Source organism: Chelonoidis abingdonii, chromosome 3, assembly GCF_003597395.2.
Source record: "Chelonoidis abingdonii isolate Lonesome George chromosome 3, CheloAbing_2.0, whole genome shotgun sequence".
NCBI lineage: Eukaryota > Metazoa > Chordata > Testudines > Testudinidae > Chelonoidis > Chelonoidis abingdonii.
Window position 1 is genome coordinate 115,679,775 of NC_133771.1, and position 21,935 is coordinate 115,701,709.

Genomic DNA, 21,935 nt, shown 5'->3' on the forward strand with positions numbered 1-21,935 from the left:
GAAGCCAAAGCCCTCCTGGCGACACCATCTTCGCAGCCAAGCATTCACCTCCATGATGCATCTGTCTCTGCCCGGGCCCCTACCTTTGACAGGAAGAATCGAAGAGAATACCACCTGTGCATGGTGGACTGGGTTAGAAAAGAGAGTTCCAGTTAGGAAAAGGAGTTACATGGAAGATGTCCAATGTCCAAGAGCAGGAAAAAGTTATAAGTGAGAGCATCTTGGGTGGAGTAAAGGGAGTGAGCAGGGCATAAAAGTATATCTTAGCAGAGAAGTAATATGAGATTGTGGTGGTGGTAGTGGACTTTGAAAGTGAGAACTAGAAGCTTGAATTTGATTGAGAATAGTTTGAAAAAGCCAGTAACAGGTTTTAATTAGGATTGCTGAGAAAGGCAGGAAACTTATGAGTTTAGCAACTGCATTCTAGATGGACTGGAGAGGTCAGGGGGTGTGTCATGGAAGAAGAGGCTGCAGAAGCTGAGATGTGCAATTATTGGGGCATGGCTGAGGGTTTTGACAGTGGGGTTAGAGAGGTTAGAATGGATTTTGGAGAATGTGTAGAAGAAATAACATCCAGATTTGGCAATGCAAAGAGACTGAATGTTCCCTCAAGAATACAACTTAGTTTCTGTGCATCAGTTTCTTCATCTGCAAAGTGGTTCAGTAATGTTTATATACATCAAAAGTGTGTTGTGAGACTTGTAAAATAATTAAAGAATGAAGGCAGAATTATTATGAGTCCATCATATCAACATCATTTAACATTCTGTAGATATACACCTGAGTTGTCTTATAGTGAAATGAGTTTTTGTAGAAAAACAAGCAGATCCATTTTACAATCAGAATATTAATTGTATGCTGCAATAATCTGAACAATGTGGGACTTGAAGGTCTTCTGTGTAGAGATTTTCACTGTTTCTGAGTACACTAGAAGTGAGTTGCACTGTAATAGATTTGAACTTTTCTTCATATAAATTGTAGTTGTTGGTTCGCAGATTTGCCATCCCAATAAAACAAAAGATCTCAAGGGCAGAAGACCTGTATTCAAGGCATAGATCAGGCACTCAGAAGCTCTTTCTTCATCGCTCCTTCTCCTGACAGTACTGTGAATGTCACGCCCACAGTTGACTGCAGCAATGGACATCAGACTTAGACATTTCTGTGCCTGCTCTTTTCATATGGAATTTATTCCCAAACTTTTGTGATATTAGACCTGACAGGCTTGCAGCTGTTACGAAAGGATTGTCTATCCCATTCTTATTATCAACAGACTTCTCAACATTTCAGTGTGATTTACTAGGACAAAGGGGACACAAACTCTTGGGACTTGCTTATTTTAACAAGATAAAGCAATATCTGGTTATGTTCTAAGGCTATTAGGCACAGTGCTCAATAGAGAGTGATGCAAAGCAAATGTAAATGTATAGTTGGGATTATGTTTTCCAATGTACATTACTTTGCATTTATCAACATTGAATTTCATCTGCCATTTTGTCTCCCTGTCACTCAGTTTTGTGAGATCCCTTTGTAACTCTTCTCAGTCTGCTTTGGACTTTACAAAAATTCTCAAGATAGTTATGTCTGCAAATTTTGCCACCTCACTGTTTACCCCTTTTTCCAGATCATTTATGAATATGTTGAACATCCCTGGTCCCAGCACATATGCCTGGGGGACACCACTATTTACCTCTTTCCGCTCTGAAAACTGACCATTTATTGCTACCCTTTGTTTCCTGTCTTTTAAACAGTTACTGATCCATGAGAGGAAGTCCGCTCTTATCTCATAACTGCTTATTTTACTTAAGAGCCTTTTGTGAGGGAGCTTGTCTAAGGCTTTCTGAAAGTCCAAGTGCATGCTATCCAGTAGATCACCCTTGTTGACCCCCTCAGAGAATTCTAATAGATTGATGAGGCATGATTTCCCTTTACAAAAGCCATGTTGACTCCCCCACAACAAATCATGTTCATCTATGTGTCTGATAATTCTGTCCTTTACTATAGTTTCAACCAGTTTGCCTAGTACTGAAGTTAGGCTCACTGGCCTGTAATTGCTAGGATTGTCTCTGGAGCCTTTTTAAAAAATCAGCATCACATTAGCTGTGCTCCAGTCATCTGGTACAGAAGCTGATTTAAATGATAGATTACATATGAGAGTTAGTAGTTCTGCAGTTTCATTTTTGAGTTCCTTCAGACCTCTTGGCTTAATACCATCTGGTCCTGGTGACTTATTACTGTTTAATTGATCATTTTTTCCAAAAAACTTCCTCTACTGACACTTCAACCTGGGACAGTTCCTCAGATTTCTCCCCTAAAACGAATGGCTCAGGTGAGGGAATTTCCCTCACATCCTCTTCAGTGAAGAATGCAAAGAATTAATTTAACTTCTTCAAAATGGCCTTATCTTCCTTAAGTTCTCCTTTAGCATTGTGATCATCCAGTGGTCCCTATGATTGTTGGCAGACTTCCTGCTTCTAACGTACTTGGAAAAGTTCTTGAGTCTTTGGCTAGTTATTCTTCAAATTCTTTTTTGGCCTGCCTAATTATAGTTATGCAAAACAGCCCTGAAGCAATGTACAGATTGAAAAGCTTTACTTGTCATGGGCATGACACTCATTTCCAAGTAAACTGCAAGAATGTTTTATAGATTTGATGTTTGAGAATACTTTAAAAAAACTTTTCATAGATCTCTACTTGCAAGGTAATCTTCTTTGTTGACAGTTGTTGTCTTTGCTGTCTTCCAAAGTGTCTATGGAAAATAGCTGAACTTTCAGAAACCGTTGAAGGGTTTATGATTAAATTTAGAGTGATAACCCCTGGCAACCCTCCTCTAGAGCCAATGAGGTATCTCTGCATAAATATATTTGGTTAGGGATCCCCTTGATACCAAATTCAGTTATATTAGTCCACTTTTCAGTAGCTTGCCGTGTGGCACCAGGGTCTCCAGTAGCTCCCAGTTCAGTGAGGCAGACTGCTTCTCAGGTGTGACAAGTGCTCATGTCCATCCATGTTCCTAGTGTTTCTAATGCCTTCATACCACAGAGCAGAATTTCCCAAGCAGGGTAATGTGTGTCCAGGAAACCAGTGAAAAAACAGGGTATCTACTCTGCCACCCATCACAGCTTCCAAATGGTAAAAGGTCCTCTGGAGCCAGGCCCTCGTTGGAAAGATTATTTCCTGTGTTGTTTGTATTTATTTATATTACAATAGTGTTCAAAGTGTGCTAGATGAAGTACAGATATGTAGAAAGACAAGGAAGAATTTACAATCTAGAAAAAGAAAATCATGCCAAGATAGAGTCAGGGTCAAATGAAGAGCAAGCACTTCATCTGTTCCATGTAAAATTGTGTAAGACATTTGGAGCTGACATGCGATACTTCTGGAGGCAGACTTCTTATAAGTTCATGTTCCATTATACAGCACATGAAAAAAAAATTGCCCATTACTTGAGGCAAGAATTTTTTTGGAGGGAGATCAAAACTTACAGTTCAAAAGATCCCTTGGCCTTCCCCTGACATCATTTATGTATTTGTAGGAAAATAACATGGATGTACTTCTGCTGCCAAACGGTGCTTGTTTTTTCTGTAGCCAGTTGCTTCCATTAGCTAAATATGATTTTTTGTTCTTAAGACTGGGGTTTAATTTCAATAAATTGTTAACTCTACAGGTAGATGAATCATGCTTACTTTCAGTTGTTTCTTTACCACAGAGATAACATTAGTAGATGAAGAGAATAAGAGATACTCTTAGAATAATTTACTATTCATCGTAAATAATGAATAGTGCAACTTACTAGTCACAGATCTCTATTGAAAAGTGAATCATCTGTCCTCATCTATGTAGTGATCGTGGGGTTCATTAAATAACAAACCAGTGAATGAGAAAGGAATAAAACTTTAATAAAACAAACTGGAGAGTTACTGTGGTGAACTGCTGCACACAGCCATGTGGTGTTCCCAATCCCCGTCTCCAAGGCACATCTCCAAATTCCTATGTTCATAATACTGTCGCTTATGAGGGAGCGTCTCTAAACGATAATCTTCTACAAACATAACTCTACAGTATGAGCACTCAAAACTCAGTGAGCTGTTGAGGGTTTATGGTTTTATAGAAGAAAAGAAGTCTTTGTGCACCATATGCTCAGGAAAATGTTACATGAAAAGCTTCAAGGAATGTAGTTCCTTATTCTAAAGCTCAACTTAGTTTCACTTTGATAAATATGCAAGCGAGTGTGCAGTTCTAGAAGGAAATTACAACAATGTAGTTTGGCATTAGTAATGAGACTTCTTTTGAGATTCTTGTGAATAATGTGATATGTATAAGTTTGTGAACTAATTTACGACTTCTCTTGCTGTAGTTAGGCAGGCTGTGTTCAATGTCTAACAGTTTACTGAATACTTTGGGATGCTCACTGTGGATGCGTATTAATGTCATCAGCAGATTAACATATTGCCTTTGGCTTCACAGACTCACAAGTACATTATACAAGCACTGGTGTTGTATAACAGTTGGCCACTTACCGAGAGTCAGTTGGCATTTGTTCAGGCACTGAAAGAAATGGAGAAAAGTGAAATCAAAGGTATGTCACTTTAAACACACCTGCTAGAGTGTGCAGTATGGTTTGTTTTTTAAAGATGTTGTATTGGTATATCACTTATTTCTATTCAGTAAATATAGAAGATATTTCTATAACTTGTATTATTGTCTTTTGGTAATAACATCACACTTTTGTCAATTTAAATAGCAAGGAAAAGGGGTTACTACATAATGCTATTAAGCTGAAATTTGCACAGTATTTTCTTTCTACAGCCAAAAAATAGTCCAGTAAAAGGAAAGATGAGATGTTAGAAGGTGGCATATTAACCATCAACCCATAGAACATGTTCTGAGCCCTGTCCACTATGTTGAAACAAAATGAATAATTTCCTATAGCAAAGCCTAAACCTCAATCAAAAACCTAAGAATTTGTCTCTTTATTAGTATTCATCTTCTTTACAGGATATGCAAACAAATGAAAAATACCATCAGCATTTAAAAAAGATGGGGAAGCCCAGACCACGGAACATCATCATACAATATTTTTCTTAGGTGCATTGGTTAGTTCCAGGCATTAAATATCAAAAGATTCTCTGCCCAATAACTTTCACAGCTAACCAGTCAGTTACAAACAAACAACAAAACATAGTCTGCAACACATACATTGGGATCTCAGGGCTCAACTTTACACAGGAAGGTAGGACAAGAGTGACTGCAACTATAGTTCTGAATACTTATCAGGTGTATATAAAGTTATGTCTTCACTGTACAAGTAAACCAGAGTAAGACTAAGAAAAGAAAAGACTCTCTGTAGATTGAGAATTTTGAACTATATCTGTGTATAATATGAGGTAATGGAGCAATAAGAAAAAGGCAATGTGTCCAGTCACTGGCTCTTTTTTGTTGCTATAAATTCCTCCTCCTTTTGTTTAGTCATATTGTATGTTCTATACCCTCGGTCCCCCCTTTTCGCAGAAGTAAATGCATCTGGCTCTTACCATTTGCTTCAAATATCTTTCCCAATATCTAGCATTCCACAGGCAAATTTCAGCCGCTACTTGGTTTTTTTATTTCAAAATCTGTGCCAATGTGGGTCTGTATTATGACTTGGATTGTCTCCTGCCCAGTTAAGTCCTTCTAGGAGCAGAAGAAACTGCATAAAATGTGGGGTAATGTCTAAATCAGGTTGCATATGAGTTAACACATCTTGACCATGTGTGCTCTAGATTCACCCCTAGAATGCCTAACTCCAGATTTGTGCCAGAATGCATAATCCAATAAAATTTAGAAGCTGTGGTGACGTGTACTATTTCTTTAACTCTATAACAGCAAGCCAGGCAGGACAAGGGCTGGGAAAGGTCCTAGGGGAAGCTCTGTAGCGCAGCAGAGAGAGACAAAGTGGCTTTAGATATGATACTATTCCCCATATTCTAATAAAGTTTCTTGTTCAATATTAGAACAAAGGGACTCTTTCTATCATTGTCACAGGTCAGAAGTAATTAGTACTCTCAATAAATGGCTTTGAAGTCAAGTAAATTTCTCATCTTTACTATAAGTCTGTTAGTCTATAAGGTGCCACAGGACTCTCTGCTGCTTTTACAGATCCAGAGTAATATGGCTATCCCTCTGACTCTATTCTTCTTAGAATGATTGCACATGTGCATTCCATTCTAGGTGTGTGTGTGCCCCAAGCATAGTTGCTGGAAATTTTTCCCTCAGTGGTACCGTTGGGGGGCTCGAATGCCCTCTCCTGCTGCATGCCTATAGCGTCAGTATAAAGTGCCCCATGCTCCCTCAGTTCTCCTGTGATGGTTGCTGGAACTGCTGTCCTTGCTTTGGCTGGCTCTCAGAGACATCCTCTCTTTTATATATTTGTACATAGTTAGCTAGTTGTAAATAGTTGTTGTCAATTTTAGTGTAAGTTGGTAACTTACTGAGTTAGCGATGTTTTTGTGCGTTACCTGGTGCCAAGGCATTCCTCGGTCACCGGGCTTCAAGCCCTGCACCTCCTGCAACAAGGCTATGCCCCTGAGTGACATGCATTCAAGCTGCCAGAAGTGCCTGGGAGAAGCTCCCTTGGGGGGTTCACTGGCAGATCTGCACAGACGTTAAGCCTCGCATGAAGAAGGACCAGGCTGAAGGTTTTGCTCATGGAGGCAGCACTGAGACCTCCATCTGAGGCAGGCCAGTCTGACTGAGCATAAAGTGGGCCCCAGCATCGGTAAGGAGCCTACTGGAGTCTCGGCACCATTCACCATCTCCAATGCCTAAGAAAAGGCACAAAAAACTGTCGGCTGTCAATCCCCAGCACCAAAGACAGCCAGGCACGGACATCAGAGTAGACTGTGACCTAAGTCAGGGTACTCCTATGTCTCAGTACCGCAGAAGTCAGCACCATTGACTCTGTCACCTAGACAGACACCATTGAGTCCAGTACCAAATGAGCCATCTACATGTGCAATACAGTGTGGTACCAACACTATCTCAGTGCCGCCCTTGCCAGTGGTGTTTGCTACTGCCAGAGACCTTCTATTGCTGTCAATACTGGTATCACCAGCCATACAAGAGTTGGCAGTGTCACTGCTGGCAGTCAGGAAGGAAACCCATTGGTTCCGATCATTGTTCAGTACCAGGCCCTTCAGTACTGTCAAAGGGGAAACCCACTATGCAGGTATGATGGCTATGTCTGGCCATCCAGACATCCAGGGGGATCTAAGCAGGCCTTTTGCTGGGACACTCAACAGCACCCTACCAGTTCCCACGATCAGAAGTGGATTAAAGTTTCCTGGGGTCCTGGGCCAGAGCACGTGGGGGTCCCCGCCTCACCTTTTCCACCTTGGTGCTGCTCCCATTCTTCCCCGCCCACAGCCACACCCCTTTCTGCTTCTTCCCTGGGGGCAGGGCCCACCCCTGTTCCACCCAGAGTTCTCCCATTCTGCCCCCTCCCCACTGCAGCCCTGCAACCCATTTTGTTCCTTTCTCCCTGTCTCCATGGCCCCAAGTCCAGAGAAGTTCTATCCCCGCACCACAGCCTTGGGCTGCAGCAAAGAGTGAGAGCTCCTCCAATCCTAGGGCCACAGCTGGGGTCTGAGTGCAGAGGCTTCCCCCGCCACCCTCCACACTTCTGTGGGGGACCAGGATCAGGGAACTGGGATTTCTCCCGCCCTGCTCAGTGCTTCTTCCAGAGAACAGGTGTGGGTGTGGGGGCTTCCCCTGCCACCCTGCAGTTTCTGTGGGAGACAGGTGAGGGGCACTGGCACTTCCCCTGTCCGGCGACTTCTACCAGGGACAGGGTCGGGGCCACTCTGGATAACCAGTCTATGTTTTCAAATGACATATCTCTCTGATTCCTGAAGGGCCTAGAAAGGCTATATTCTCAAGTAAGAGAGCTCTTTCCTTCCTGGGACCTGAACTTGATCTTATCAAAGCTCGTGGGACCTCTATTTGAACCATTAGCAACATGCTCATTATTGTAACTCTCCTGGAAAGTGTTTTTTTTAGTGGCCATCACTTTGGCCAGGTGGTCTTGGAGCTCCATGCCCTCACATCAGAGCCTCCGTATATATGCTTTTTAAAGATAAGGTGCAGTTATATCCTCCTCCCAGTTTCCTTCCAAAAGTGGTTTCACAATTTGTTAGCAATCAGGCACTCTATCTTCCTGTCTTTTACCCGAAGCCATATGCGAATAGGGAAGAACAGCACCTTCACTCATTGAACGTTAGATGATCCCTAGATTTCTACATAGAAAGGACTAAACCATTCCAAAGATCCACTCAATTGTTCATAGCGGGAGCCGATAAGATGAGATTGTCTCCCAATCTCTTCACAGACAATTTTGTCTTGGATCCAATCCCTCCACCTATTCAACTGCATAGGCATCACCTAGAGTGGAATGCACATGTGCAATCCCTCAAAGAAGAAAAAATGGTTACTAACTTCCATTCCTGTTGTTCTTGGAGATGTGTTGCACATGTCCATTCCACAACCTACCCTCTTTCCCCTTTACATCCCAGTTTTTCTGGAAAGAAGGAACTGAGGGGACGCAAGGTTGGCCGGGCACTTTATACTGGCACTATAGGCACGTGGCAGCAGAGGGTACTCGAACCGCCCCAACAGGTATCACTGAGGAAGAAATTTCTGGTGACTGTGCTCAGGTCATGCACACACCTAGAGTGGAATGGACATGTGCAACACATCTCCAAGAACAACAGTTACAGAAGGTTAATAACCATTTTTTATTGCTTAAAGAAAGTGGTAGGCAAATGTTCTTTTGATAGCTTTTTCAGTTTGTATATGCTAGTACAATTATTTATGAATGCCTCTTACTTTTAAGGGGAAAGAACCATTAAGCTTCTCATTACCAAGTGATCCACAACAGGCATTCCTACAAACATAAAAAGGATCCTACTGTTGGGTATAACATAGTGATTTGATTTAATGGCAAGAATATTTGTGAAGAACAAGTCAATGACTTACATTTGTAGCTGGTTTTTCAGTCGCTGCTGTTCTCTTTGTATTGGCTGGTCTGTTTCATCTAGTTAAACATTTTTAAGAGGAGGTTTTATTTCTTGCTGCTATTGTCTGAGTCTTCAGTTATAATTTTGGAAGATGCAGGGAAATTTATGTGTTACTTTCAGAAGAGGTCATTTTAAACTAAGCTTTTGCCAGCTAAAAAATTATCGTTCTTGGAGAAAATTCACCAGACAGCATAGGAGCTACAGGAGGCTCGTATGTAGCCTTAACACCCCATCCACACAGTCACATTGGGCTGCATGTTATCTCCATGTACCATAAGCCAGTTTGTAGAAGGACATGGATATGACCTATGGCTCCACAATTTTATATCCTGTAGTCATAAAATAATCTCTATTTCAGTCCAGAGACTGGAATAGTGTCCACAAAGCAACTACAGGGCCATTGTACATGTATCTTGGTCATGCATTAGGGACAGGATTCTGTCCCTGCAACTCCCATGAAGACCCATTACTCTCCTCAAAAGTGTCCAAGATGGTGTATGTGACAGAATTTTAAAGTATAAGTAAGAGTAATAGATTAGATTCTGCACTCAGGAGGCAATACAAAGCAGCTGGATAATTGCCCTCCAAGGGGATTTGTCATAGTCATTTGATAGCCTTTTGAACTAAGATATGCAATTCAAATCACTTAGTACAGCAAGTGTCTCCTCTTCACATCTCCTCCTTTCTTAGTTTAAAAAACATCTCTATTTCTCAATCAACTGCAGTACTAGTCCTTGTCAGTAAGTCAGTATCAGTATTTTGCTGGTACACCTCTACCTCGATATAACACTGTCCTTGGGAGCCAAAAAATCTTACCATGTTATAGGTGAAACCGCGTTATATCGAACTTGATTTGATCCGCCAGAGCACACAGCCTCCCCCTCCCCCCCGAGCACTGCTTTACTGCATTATATCCGAATTCGTGTTATATCGGGTGGCGTTATATCGGGGTAGAGGTGTAGAACCCTGTTGGAGCCTCAGCAACCTCCAAACACACACATTATTTCAGGAGGATTTAATGGAAGTCCATTCTGCCACTAGTCAATGCCAATTCTACCTGGCCCTTATATAGATATGCATTAGGGAGATGAGAGAATATGAAGTCCTATGCCTCACAGCCTGCAAAAGGGCCAGGCAGAATTGCAGTCCCTGCACTCAAAGAGGGTGCAGGAATTGCTCAGACCCTAGTTTTCTGGAGGAGCATGGAAGCGTTGAAGAGTGAAAAGGAGAGGAAGGTGGGCAATGACTGTGTCAGGTTCCTCTAACCACCCTATAGAGCTGGGCATGCAAGGGGGAGCAGGCTGCACTGCCTGATGGGGTTCAGTAGCAGGCATACTTCCCCTGTATAACTGGGGACTCAGGGATGCAATTTGCCTCTCAGCGCTCCCCCTAGTACAGTACAGTTCCACATCACCCCTAACAGGCACAACCAAGTGACCAAGCATAATTTAGCAATCTGCTTTTAAAAATGTCATTTCTTCCATACACAATTATTTTCTGTGGTAGAATCAGTCTGGTCTGTAAAAGCCTCTGGATATGTTTCAAAAAGAGTATTAATTGTTTACTATTGAAAAGTGGTGAATCAATTAATCATACTTTTGGTTACATTGACTAGCAGACTAAGAGGCCAGCTAGCTATTAGCTATGTCAGATGGATGGATAGATGCAGCGTATTTCTAAGAAAGCCCCAATGAATATCAGCTATTTTACTTTTCTGGTAGCTTGGTGGCAGAAGCTTCTAAATAAAGACAGATTGGTACTTGTAAGTTGCATTATCTGTTTGTGTATGTATTTCCACTGCATCTCTCTGCAGAATACAGTGACTAGGTGATAATAAAATTAAGACAGAGGCTCTGAGATCAAACTCTGTGCCTCTTAGCTTGGTGCAGTCAATGTAAACTCAAATATTGGCCACCTTTGTTCCAGGATCTGTGCTGGTTTCTGCTGATGCAGAAGATGCTGTTCTCTGGCAGTGGAGGAGCATTAGGGGCTCACAACCTCTCCTTTTGCTGTGCACCCACAAGTACCCAGCACAGACCCCAAAATAGACATCAGAGACCCCAAAATAGACATCACTGGCCAGGGATGGGAGGCCAGGAGATGAGGTAACTCAGCGCATTGTCAGTGCAGTTTCTGCAGGACTTGTATGGAGCCACCAACAAAGATCAAAGCTGCCTGCTGCTAGCAGAGACAGCAACCCCAGGCACGTGTTGATGCTGCTGCAGCCCTCCTTTCAGCACATCTTCCTTGAGGTGCAGTGGACCTGAACAATGCAGCGAGATATAGTTTCCATCTGCTTGTGCTAGCCAGGGTGACTTTGACTCGCTGTACGTAGAAGCTGAATCAGGCTTAGATTTAACATTTCATATTATTGGGCCATGCAGGCCCTGTTATAATTTGTCATTAATGTCACTTTCTATCACTTTCAACCAAACCACATCTAGAACTAAACATTAAATTTAGAAAGATGGTTTAAAATATAAATAACATTTATTTGATTCGTTAAATGTTTGTATGGAAGAATGAAGTTCATGGAGATCTCAGTCAGTGGGACTGAGTCAGGCCATCCGTTAATAATAGTGATGTTGGTAAATAAAGTACAAGGATCAAGATGTTACTAAAGAGTGATTCCAGAATACCAAAAGTGGCACACAGAAATTAATAATGGGGCTCAGCAGTATTAACTTAATGGCTATAGAAAATTAATTTAGGCTTTCTGTTTGCACTTTGAAATCCAACTGGGAATGAATCTGTTCAGGGAGGCACCCCAAGGAAATATTTCTTGCACATGCATCTCATTTGTCTATATCTGGTTTGTCATCTTCTTGCACAAACATCCCTCACCCTCTTCCATGCTACCCTGTACTCATGTACCCCAAGCCGTGAACTGATCCACAAGTCCTCTACCCTCTCCTCAAGACCTATTTAAGTCTTATAGGCCATGAGACCTATAAGAAAGTAGCAGGTTAATTTTTCCACTTCGTTAATATCTTTATTGTATACCGGTTCCAAAGCTGAGAGCAATTTGTCATGGGCAATCACACCACAACCTTGAATACCTAAATGGGGATACCTGACACTTATTTCATCTACTTCTAACAGTATTTTAAAAAAACCCAACTATATATAATTAATTGTCTTTTCCCCACACTAGACCCTTTGTATGTTACTTCTCCGCTTAGATTGTAAGTTCTTTAGGCAGGGACGGTGTCTTTGCATGTGTTCGTACAGCACCTACCAAAGCAGGGCACTGATCCAAATTTGGTCTCTAAGCACTACTGCAAAGTAAGTATTGAAAAAGAAGAATTTATAAGTAAGAAAGATTTTACCCATGTGTTTGTAGGACAAGAATGGCTTTAGAATGTCTGCTACTCTAAGTGAAGCTAAATCATAGACTCAGGTTAATTAGACAATAAAAGACCACTTAGGCCACTATGGTGGGGTGACATCTCACTAGCACAGTGCCTCCTGCTGGTGTTCTTGGGAATTAGCTCATCCAGCACTCAGAGCACCCTCTGCTGGCTGATGTCTCACTTGCCTCAGGCCCTCGTGTTGCTCCTGGATCCTGGTGCCCCTTACCTTGGGGTTCTGCCCTCCGCAATACCCCCACTCTGGGTCTCCTCTCCCAGGAGAACCCCCAACCCTCTAAACCCCACCCTGCCTCAGTAGCTACTGCCAGTTGTCATCCAGCCCCCTTTCCCTGGGGCAGACTGCAGACTGCAGTCTGTAATGGCCATTCATCATCAGCAAGGGGATAGGGCCTGCTGCCTTTGCCTGTTGCCAGGCTGCCCCTCTGCAGCCCCAGTACCTTCATAGGCCTTCAACAAGGCCTGCAGGTTTATCAAGCTAGAGCTCCCCAGCTCCCTTTCACCTTCCCCAGCACTGCTCTGTCTCAGGTACCTTACTCCTAGCCCTTCCCACTCCAGGGGTAGAGTGAGACTCTCCTGTCTCCTGGCCCCACAGCCCTTTTATCCAAGTCAGCTGTGGCCTGATTTAGCCAGCCACACCTGTGACTGCTTCCCCAATCAGCCTAGCATGGCTGTTTTGAACCCCTGTTCTGCAGGAGTGGGGCAGCCACCCCACTATACCACCTATTCCGTCCCCTCCTCAATGCAGAATTATTTTCTATAGTATATTTTCTAGCAGTTTGTCCAGTCTAGTTTTAAATGTCCCATTTTAAGGATCTTCCTTCATTTCCCTTGGGAGATTATTCCTCAGCATAGATCTCTACCACCCCAAAATTTCTTCTTTCTTTGTAATATTAACAACTTTTATATATTTATAGACTGCTATCAAGGTTCCCCTTAATCATCTCTTAGCCAAGCTAAACATATATGCCTTTTTAAATATTTCCTTATAAATCAATCACATCAGCCTCAAAATTATTTTTGTTTCTTTAATCTGATTTTTCCACATTAGCAACATCTTTGTGCTCTGAAAAGGTTTATCATCTGCAGTCACACCACTGTCCTGAAGTAAGGATTATTATTTCCATGCTCCATGTAATGCCTCTGCATATGCAACTCACAATTGCAATGGTGTGTTTTGCTATCATATCCCCATGCATACTCCCATCTATTTCACTGCCTACTCTCACACCTAAGCCTCTTTCAGCATTACTTCTTTCCAATTTCTACCTCTTATTGGATAGCTCTGTTTCAGGTTATTTTCTGGGGTGCAATCCAGACCAGTGAGGGGCTGTGTCAGCCATGCCCTGCAACTTTGGGTGCCTCACAATGCTTTGCTGTTGTAGCTTCCAACTTGGGTTGCTCACAAACAGCCTGCTAGCAGGCAGGTCACACCATGAGTGTCTGTGCATAGTTACAGCTCTGGTCCAGCAGTTCTGACCCCACCAGCCTGTCAGCAAACACCAGACATGCTCTAGCTTTCACTGGCCTTGGTTTTCACATGAGGGGTGATCCCAACACACTCCCAGTTGTGAATTTCCCACCAAAATCTGTGTTCTGCACTGTCCTGCCCTCTCCTGAACAGTCCAGATGTATTAGATCCATTGCCCCTCTAAGAGGTCAATATACAACAATTTGCCACTTTAAATGAAATTACCCACACAGCTCACAACACTAGATTGGTTTTGTTTAAAAAATAAAACAAGTTTAAGTACAAAAAGGGAGATTTTAAGTGACTTCAACAGGGCCACCCAGAGGATTCAGAGGGCCTGGGGTCTTTGGCGGTGGGGAGCCCCTGCCACCAAAGACCCAGCACTTTGGCAGCGGGTCCTGGGGCGGAAGGACCCCTGCCCCATGCGTCTTTGGGGCACTTTGGCAGTAGATCCTGAAGCGGAAGGACCCCCACCGCTGAATTGCCGCTGAAGACCCAGAGTGGAAGAAGCTCCGGGACCCAAGCCCTGTGACAGTTTTCTGGGGCCCCTGGAGTGAGTGAAGGACCCTCTCCAGGGGCCCCAAAAACTCTCATGGGGGCCCCTGTGGAGCCTGGGGCCAGGGGCAAATTGCCTCTCTTGCCTCCCCCTCCCCTGGCAGCCCTGGACTACAACAAGTAACGAGGCATTAAAGTCAGAAATGGTTACAAGAAAAATAAAGACAGAATACTTTCTAAACTTAACAAATTAGACTTGGTTCAAGGTGAAGTCCTTTACCACATGTTTCTAGTAACATTAGGGACAAAAGTCTCAGGTCAGCATCTGCTCTCAAAGTCTAACAGATATTTCTTTTGTCTTTTTAGATGAAAAGAGAGAGATGGATAGGACGAGAGAACTTGGGGTGTTTTTTCCCCTTACTTTTATAGTTCAGTCACCCTTCGAAGTCTATTTTCCCGACAGTGACCACTAGATAAAGTTCTTTCCAGTCCAGAGCAAGGAGATATGGCATCTTATGGGGAGAGGAGTTATGCTGTTTTATTTTTTACTAAGACTCAGATTATCTTTGCCTTCTTTCTTCCCCTGTCACTGCCTGAGGCCTCTGTTTACAGCTTATATACAAACACACATCCCTTTGTTTAAGACAGGTCTTCCTGACCAGTTCTACCTAACTGGGGCTACCTGAGTTTGAACATTTGCCTTTAACATCATACAGGAGGATTTCATAACTTTACACATAATGTTGCTACATACATTTATCCATGATATTATTAACCAGCAAGTTGTTAGTTTTCAAATGATACCTCACAAGGCATATTTTGTACAAGGGTTATTACAGTAGTATGTAGGGTGTGAATACAGGGGTCCATTCGGTCACTCTGTGAGCTTACATTCTCTCAACTTGAACGTCATTTGTTGTAGTCTTTATTGCTTGTGTTACAGCAATGCTCAGGTGCCCTGTTCAGGATCAGAGCCCCATTGTGCTAGGCCCTGTGCAAACATAGAAGTAAAAATAGTCTTTATTCAAAAGAAATTACAATTTGCAACAAGGAGCAACAGGCTAGGGGAGGGGGGACTGATCATCAATCTGATAATAGACCCATATGTCCATATACACAGATATATTTTTTTGCAGTTACATCATGCAATATGTACATTCCCCACCTGCTTCTCAGTAGCCTGTCCCATAGCTATTGAAAAATTGGCCAGTTATTTTCAGTCAATGAAACAGAGCTGGGCCTTACAAAATAATTCAGTGAGGGCATTCCTTTTGTAAGGGGCAAATGGAAGAAGACACAAAGCTGTTAGTAGGCAGAGCTTCCAGAAAGTGGGAGAGGATCTACTGAAAGAGATGCTGAAGGAATGGTCAGAGAGGCAGCAAGACAATCAAGGGAGTACAATAACAAACCTAAATAAAGACTATATTAGTAAGGAAGGAGTAACTGACAGTGACAAAGGCGTTAGAGAGGTCAAGGAGGATGAAGAAGGAGAACTAGGCTCTGAGATGTAGTCAAGAAAGGGTTAAAAACGAGCTGGGTGGATATCCAGGGTGGAGGCAGAAAATAAGCATTTGAGCAAAGATAAAAGGGAAAGGGAAGGTAGTTGAAAAGGGAGCTATTCCCATGTTTCTAATCTCTCCGGCTCCCTTTGGCAATTTGGTGTTGTCTGTGAATTTCATTAACATGCTGTTGATCCACTCTTCCAGATCATCACGGAGTTGTTGAATAAAATCAGACAACATCGATCCCTGCAGTATCGCACAAGGCTCTTTCCCCAACTGAATAAATTGCCGTGTCATGAGTGCTGAAGTTTCACCAGTCAGTTTTCAATCCATGTTACAGACAGATGCTTTACTGAAATATAAACATAAATATAAACATAGTATATCTACCGCATTCTGATCATCCACCAATTTGTTTGATATATACACACACAATCAAATTTGTTTAGCAAGATTTGATCTTTATATATTCATGCTGATTATTGCCCATTGCTATATTGCCTTCTAGATGTTTCTTTTATTATTGGTTTCACTATTATATTGGTGACTGATGTTGGCTTTATCAGATGGTAATTGATAGCATCCCTCTTTTTAAAGATCATTATAACATTCACTTTTTTCAGTCTTCTTGTACCCTTCCTGATTCTCCAGGACTATTCCAAAATAATTTGTAGTGGTTCAATACAGTTTTTAAGCAATTGTGTTAATATTTGAGGATGTAAATCATTTAGACTTGCTGATTTGTATATATTCAAATTTTCTAATTTTTCCCTTAGCCATTCTTTATCAATAATTAATTATGTTTTTAACATGGACTGGTTTAGTCCCTAGTTGACTGAACTTCTTTTCTTCATTTCTCTCTTAAAGCCATATTTTTAAAAGAAGATTTTAAATCCGTCACTAAATATTAAAAAAGCAGTTTTTCTATATAGGGTCTGGTCTTGCTCCATTGAAGTTAATGGGAGTGGTGTCACTGATTTCACTGAGAGCAGAAAGGAGTCCATGAGGAAGAGATAAGCAAGCCTTTAGAAGGCATTTTTATTAACAAAGGGCCTGCTGGCACACTTTTATTAACAAAGGGCTTCCTCACAAGAGTAGTGCTTGTCACATTGGGTTCAATGCAAACATTTTAAACTGGTGAGTGATGCAGAGAATCCTTGTATAGGGCTTCATTTTAAGGGCTAAGAGAGATTACTCTGTCCCCTAACACTATCTGTCTTCCAAGATAACCCAGTTACATTGAACTTTAAACTCACAGGACATATCTGAAAATAAGGTACATTTTAAAGTTCTGAAAAACTAAATTAATACTAATTTTTAGTATATGAACAAATGTTACTACTAATAGTAATATTTTGTCTGGTCAGTTTTGTATAGATGGTATGAAAATATTTAAAATACAGTATGCATATTTGGAACAGAACGACATCGAATATTCTAAACCTCCTTCTGAATGTGCATCCATTATTAAAGCAGTTTGGAAACTTGGCTCTAGCATCCTGGGCTCCCCTGTGGTATAACAGACTATGTCATTTTTCAGAGAGATGGATCATGCCAAGAGGCGTCATAACAAAATTTAAAGTGAACATTGATTTTCAAACACGAGTCATAGATACGGCAATATTGGTATATAACAAAAAAGGACGCTCTCACCATGGGAATTTTAAGAAAACTGCATTGAGCAAGATGGAAAATTCCTGTAACAAACCTTCATGGGTTCTGTTGGTACTTTTTAATATAAGACAACAGTGCCATCTGCAGTCGATTTTTGTACTTGAATTAACTTGTGAGGACAGGAACATGTTGTTCTTTGTTCTTCTTTTAAATTAACATTTGCATTTGTCTGAGGGTTTTCTTTTTTTTAAAATAATTCATCTTTTAGATGAAGACCAGTAGTTCTCACATGGTCTATAAATTATTGTTTCATAAATGTTTAGGTGAAAGTCAGTTATTTGCACACAATTGTCATTTGTGTTTTGTAAAATGCTAAATATATGCCTAGTTCTACTGTATATAAATGCACCTCTACCCTGATATAACGCTGTCCTCGGGAGCCAAAAAATCGTTCTGCGTTATAGGTGAAACCGCGTTATATGGAACTTGCTTTGATCCGCCAGAGTGCGCAGCCTCGCCCCCCCAGAGCACTGCTTTACCGTGTTATATCCGAATTCATGTTATATCGGGGTAGAGGTGTAATAGTAATATCCAAGAGATGTGCCTGAGCTACTAAATATTAATCTGCATTACAACCCCCTCAAAGATCAAAGCTGTTTGGATTCAGGGCTTGAGTTCAGCCCAAGAGCTGTATAAGATAGGTGAATGCTAGTACCAGATTTTGAATCTGAATCAGGTTACAGGTGAAAACCAACATCTTACCCAAAATTTTGAATTCCATTGATTAATTTTTGCTGTTTTTTCTTTTCTTTCTTAAAATTCCTTAGAGCTGCTGTTTGGCGGTATTTTTTTTTTTTAGTGATGAGGACTGAGGGAAAATAGCAAATACTATCTCAACCATACATAATACACCTTTATCTCAATATAACACGACCTGATATAACATGAATTCTGATATAAAGCGGTAAAGCAGTGCTCCTGGGGGGCGGGGAGGGCTGCACACTCCGGTGGATCAAAGCACATTCCATATAACGTAGTTTCACCTGTAACGCGGTAAGATTTTTTGGCTCCCGAGGACAGTGTTATATCGAGGTAGAGGTATAATAGGTTGGTTGTTATACATGCTATATAAGGAAACATCTGTATTGTATAGAAGATATTGCTATAAAGAACGTTATTTAGATTGCAAAGTCAAGTACCTGAAAGTTAGGAAATACCAAATTTTTGATTGTCTGTGCAACCTTTAGTTCTGCTCCCTGTATGTCCATCCTGTGCACTGAATGAGTGAAAAATTAGTGGGTGATCATGTAATTATAGACTGGATTGTAATTCATAGCATAAGGAGGGCAAATTAAAATTGCATGGGCAGCTCTACACTTGGCATTTTCTAACTTTCAAGTGCTTTGCAACCCAAATAAAATTTTTATTATAGTTTTTGTGTGACCAGAATTGTGACTTCCTGTGTTACCCTTCTCAGCCGCAGGAATTGAGAGTTTTGCTGCTGCAAAGCTATGTATCAGCTCCCTAACACACCAGCTTGTCTGTCCTGCCTGCAAAGTCTTCAGGACTCTGCCAATCCAGACCTTGTCTAACAAGTAACAGTCAGTGAACCCCAACTCCTGAGATCTCCAGAGATGACTTTCTGCAGTGTCCAGCTCTATCATTGGACACTCTCAGAGGTTAAGTTAGCTGCTCCCTTAAAGAGACAGTATCCAGCAGCTTATTACCTTAATGTGGGTTAACAAACGTTGTTTTAATCACAGCACTGAATTGGTTTATATTAAAAGTACAACAAGTTTATTAAACAAAAAGACATAGGTTTCAGTGATTCCAAGTATGAGGAATAAAGTTAGAAAGGGTTACAAGCAAACAAAAGTAAAAATACTCTTTTAAGACTAAAACTTGATTTAGTAAATTAAAGTCTCTCGTTCAAAGAAGTGTTTCTTACCAAGTCTCTTTGACACCAGAGCTGACCAGACTCTCTGGCCAGGACCCTTCGCAGAGCTCAGAGTACTCAATTCCTTTGCCTCCTCTCTGCTTATCTTTCCAAAATTCATTGATCCTGCTTCAAGAGGAAGGAAGTCTTCCTGAGATGCAGTCTCCATCCCCCATCGAGATTAGGTGGTCAGCTTTCTCCACTTGCTGTCCTAGTGGCTTTGTTTAGCTTGCATGTTAATGTGCTTTCCTTGGTCTTTTGTCACACCTAGTCAAACAGGTGGAACCACATTCCTTTGTCTGGAACAGGTGTGGCTTAGGCACTGCTTGCCAAATACATTTTAAGAACATACTTCCAGCACATATTGATAAAGTCCTTTCTGGATTTACTGTACATACATCACACAAGACTATTAGTGATCAGTGGGTTATTAGTTTTCCAATGATATATTACTTGCCATCTTTTGGGTATATATCATGATAACAGTATGTCAACTGGCTTTGGGATGCTCTTAGGGTCACAGATTTTCGTGTGTGTGTGTGTTTAAGATAAAAGGTAAAAAAAAATTGTATATGCAGCTGTAGCAGCCTCCACCCCTTATCATGAATCATCATCAGGGTCTGACTCCTGAACCTTCAACAATGCAGCATAATCTGTTACTATTTGAGCTGCCAAACTAACATAAACTGACAGTAGGAGAAGGCAGTTTTACCAGAGTGAGAGGGAAATGGGTCGCTGGGTCCAGGTGCTGGGCTGAAGTCTGGTTAGGTGGAAGCCCTGCCTAGCACCTCTCTCTCTCTCTCTCTCCCTCCTGCTCCACCTCCCCTCTGCCCCTGGAGTTGAGGATCCTCCTGACTTCTTTGTTGTCCACAGGGGCCATGAGGTGAGTCTGGGGGAGTGGAATGTGGGGAGCCTGATCCATATATCTCTCCCTGACTGGGAGATGGGGAAATTTCCTGCCTGACATGGTGCTCTTTGGGATAAATGGGCCATTGGGGCCATGCACTGGGTTTAGAGGTTTACAGTGAGTAGAGAACCAAGCCCAGTTCTCTTCCCACTTCTCTCTGGCAGCTTCTCTGTGGCAGTTCTCTGGTGCCCCAGTGCAGTGGTACTGCTATGGTGGTAGCATGAGCTCAGCCTTGGAATGTTCATTGATTTTTGACAAGCTTCCAGAAATTTCCTGAGGAGTACAAGTGGGAGAAAGGAAATGGCAATTTTTAATACATTCATTCTGAGCCAAATTTGAATATGATTTCATGAGACAAAGAAAAGGCACTGCCATAGCCCAGAGGGGTTACATCTGCTATATTTAACTGGCCTGCTGCAGACAATGGGCATATGAAAGCTGTTCAAAGACAAGGTCACAAGAAACCTTTATATTCTGCCTTCGGTTGTAGGGGAGTCTCCATCACTTGAAATCTTTAATCAAGATTGGATGTCTTTCCAAAAGAGATGCTCAACCTTAACGAGAGGTTATGGGCTTGTTGGAGGAATCACTTGGTGAAATCCTGTGAAACGGGTCAGACTGGATGATGTAATGGACCCTTCTAGCCTTGGCATCTATGAAATGGAAATTGTTGTGCAATTGTAAATATAGTAGTTGTTACCAGATTCCTCTATTCTTTTTCAGTTAGTGACTGTCAATTATTAGCATATATTGCATCCAAGCTTCAGGGTTATAAAATGACCATGTTCTGTAATTTAGTATCCTATGATTGCCACAGGATCAGTGAGCTGGAGCCCACTTGTGTCCTTGATGCTTTCCTCCATTGTCTCTCCCTCTTTTTTCCCATCCTATTAGGTTCCACTTCAGCAGGGTACTTAAGCACTTGTCTAATTTTAACCATGTAAGTAGACCCACTGAAGTCAGTGGGACTGGGCACGTGCTTGAAGTTAGGCAGGTATTTAAGCCCTACTGACTCAGGGTCTTAAGGGACCAGTTGCTGTACCCAGTGCAAGAGCAGGAGAACTAAAACTGGTTTTACACTACCTCTGTAACTCCCCAGTTCTGAAGCTAGCCAGGTTCTGAGCCATTCTTGCAGCCATTGGATCACTCTGGAGCACAACATAACAGAACCCAGCCATGTCCTGTTTAACCTTTACACCAAAAGTTTGGGGGGCAGGAGTTGACGTAGAGCTGCTTATGCCAGCCCTGTGCCACCCAGGGATTCCTTCTCACAGGGTGTTCGAAAGACCAGATTTACAGCCTCTTTCCACCCCTGGAACAATGCAAAGGGATTGTAGCTGGGCCAAGAATCTGGCTCAGACTTTTCAGTGTTAGTTTTTAGTTAGGTGGAGGTACTTATTTAAAAATATGGGAAATTCATATATTAGGTTCTACAAAGCATCCCCAGTAGCGATCTCTCGGCTGCCCATCACTGATGTCAACACACTAAAATTCAGAACCCTTCAAGGTCTTTAAAGAAGTCAGCAAAAACTTGCAGCATCCCAGAATGCAGGTGACTGTATCAAGCATCATTTACCTAATGGCACTGCCTG

At 41.9% G+C, this 21,935-nt stretch overlaps 1 protein-coding gene across 4 annotated transcripts in view; it reads left to right on the plus strand.

The window, feature by feature from the left end:
• ADGB (androglobin) overlaps positions 1-21,935 on the plus strand; it is a 236,172-nt gene that overhangs the window by 192,917 nt on the left and 21,320 nt on the right. For all 4 annotated transcript variants that reach the window (XM_075064028.1, XM_075064027.1, XM_075064029.1 and 1 more), the window contains one exon: positions 4,465-4,576. In XM_075064028.1, coding sequence (XP_074920129.1) covers positions 4,465-4,576 — 112 coding nt within the window. The remainder of the gene's footprint in view (positions 1-4,464; positions 4,577-21,935) is intronic.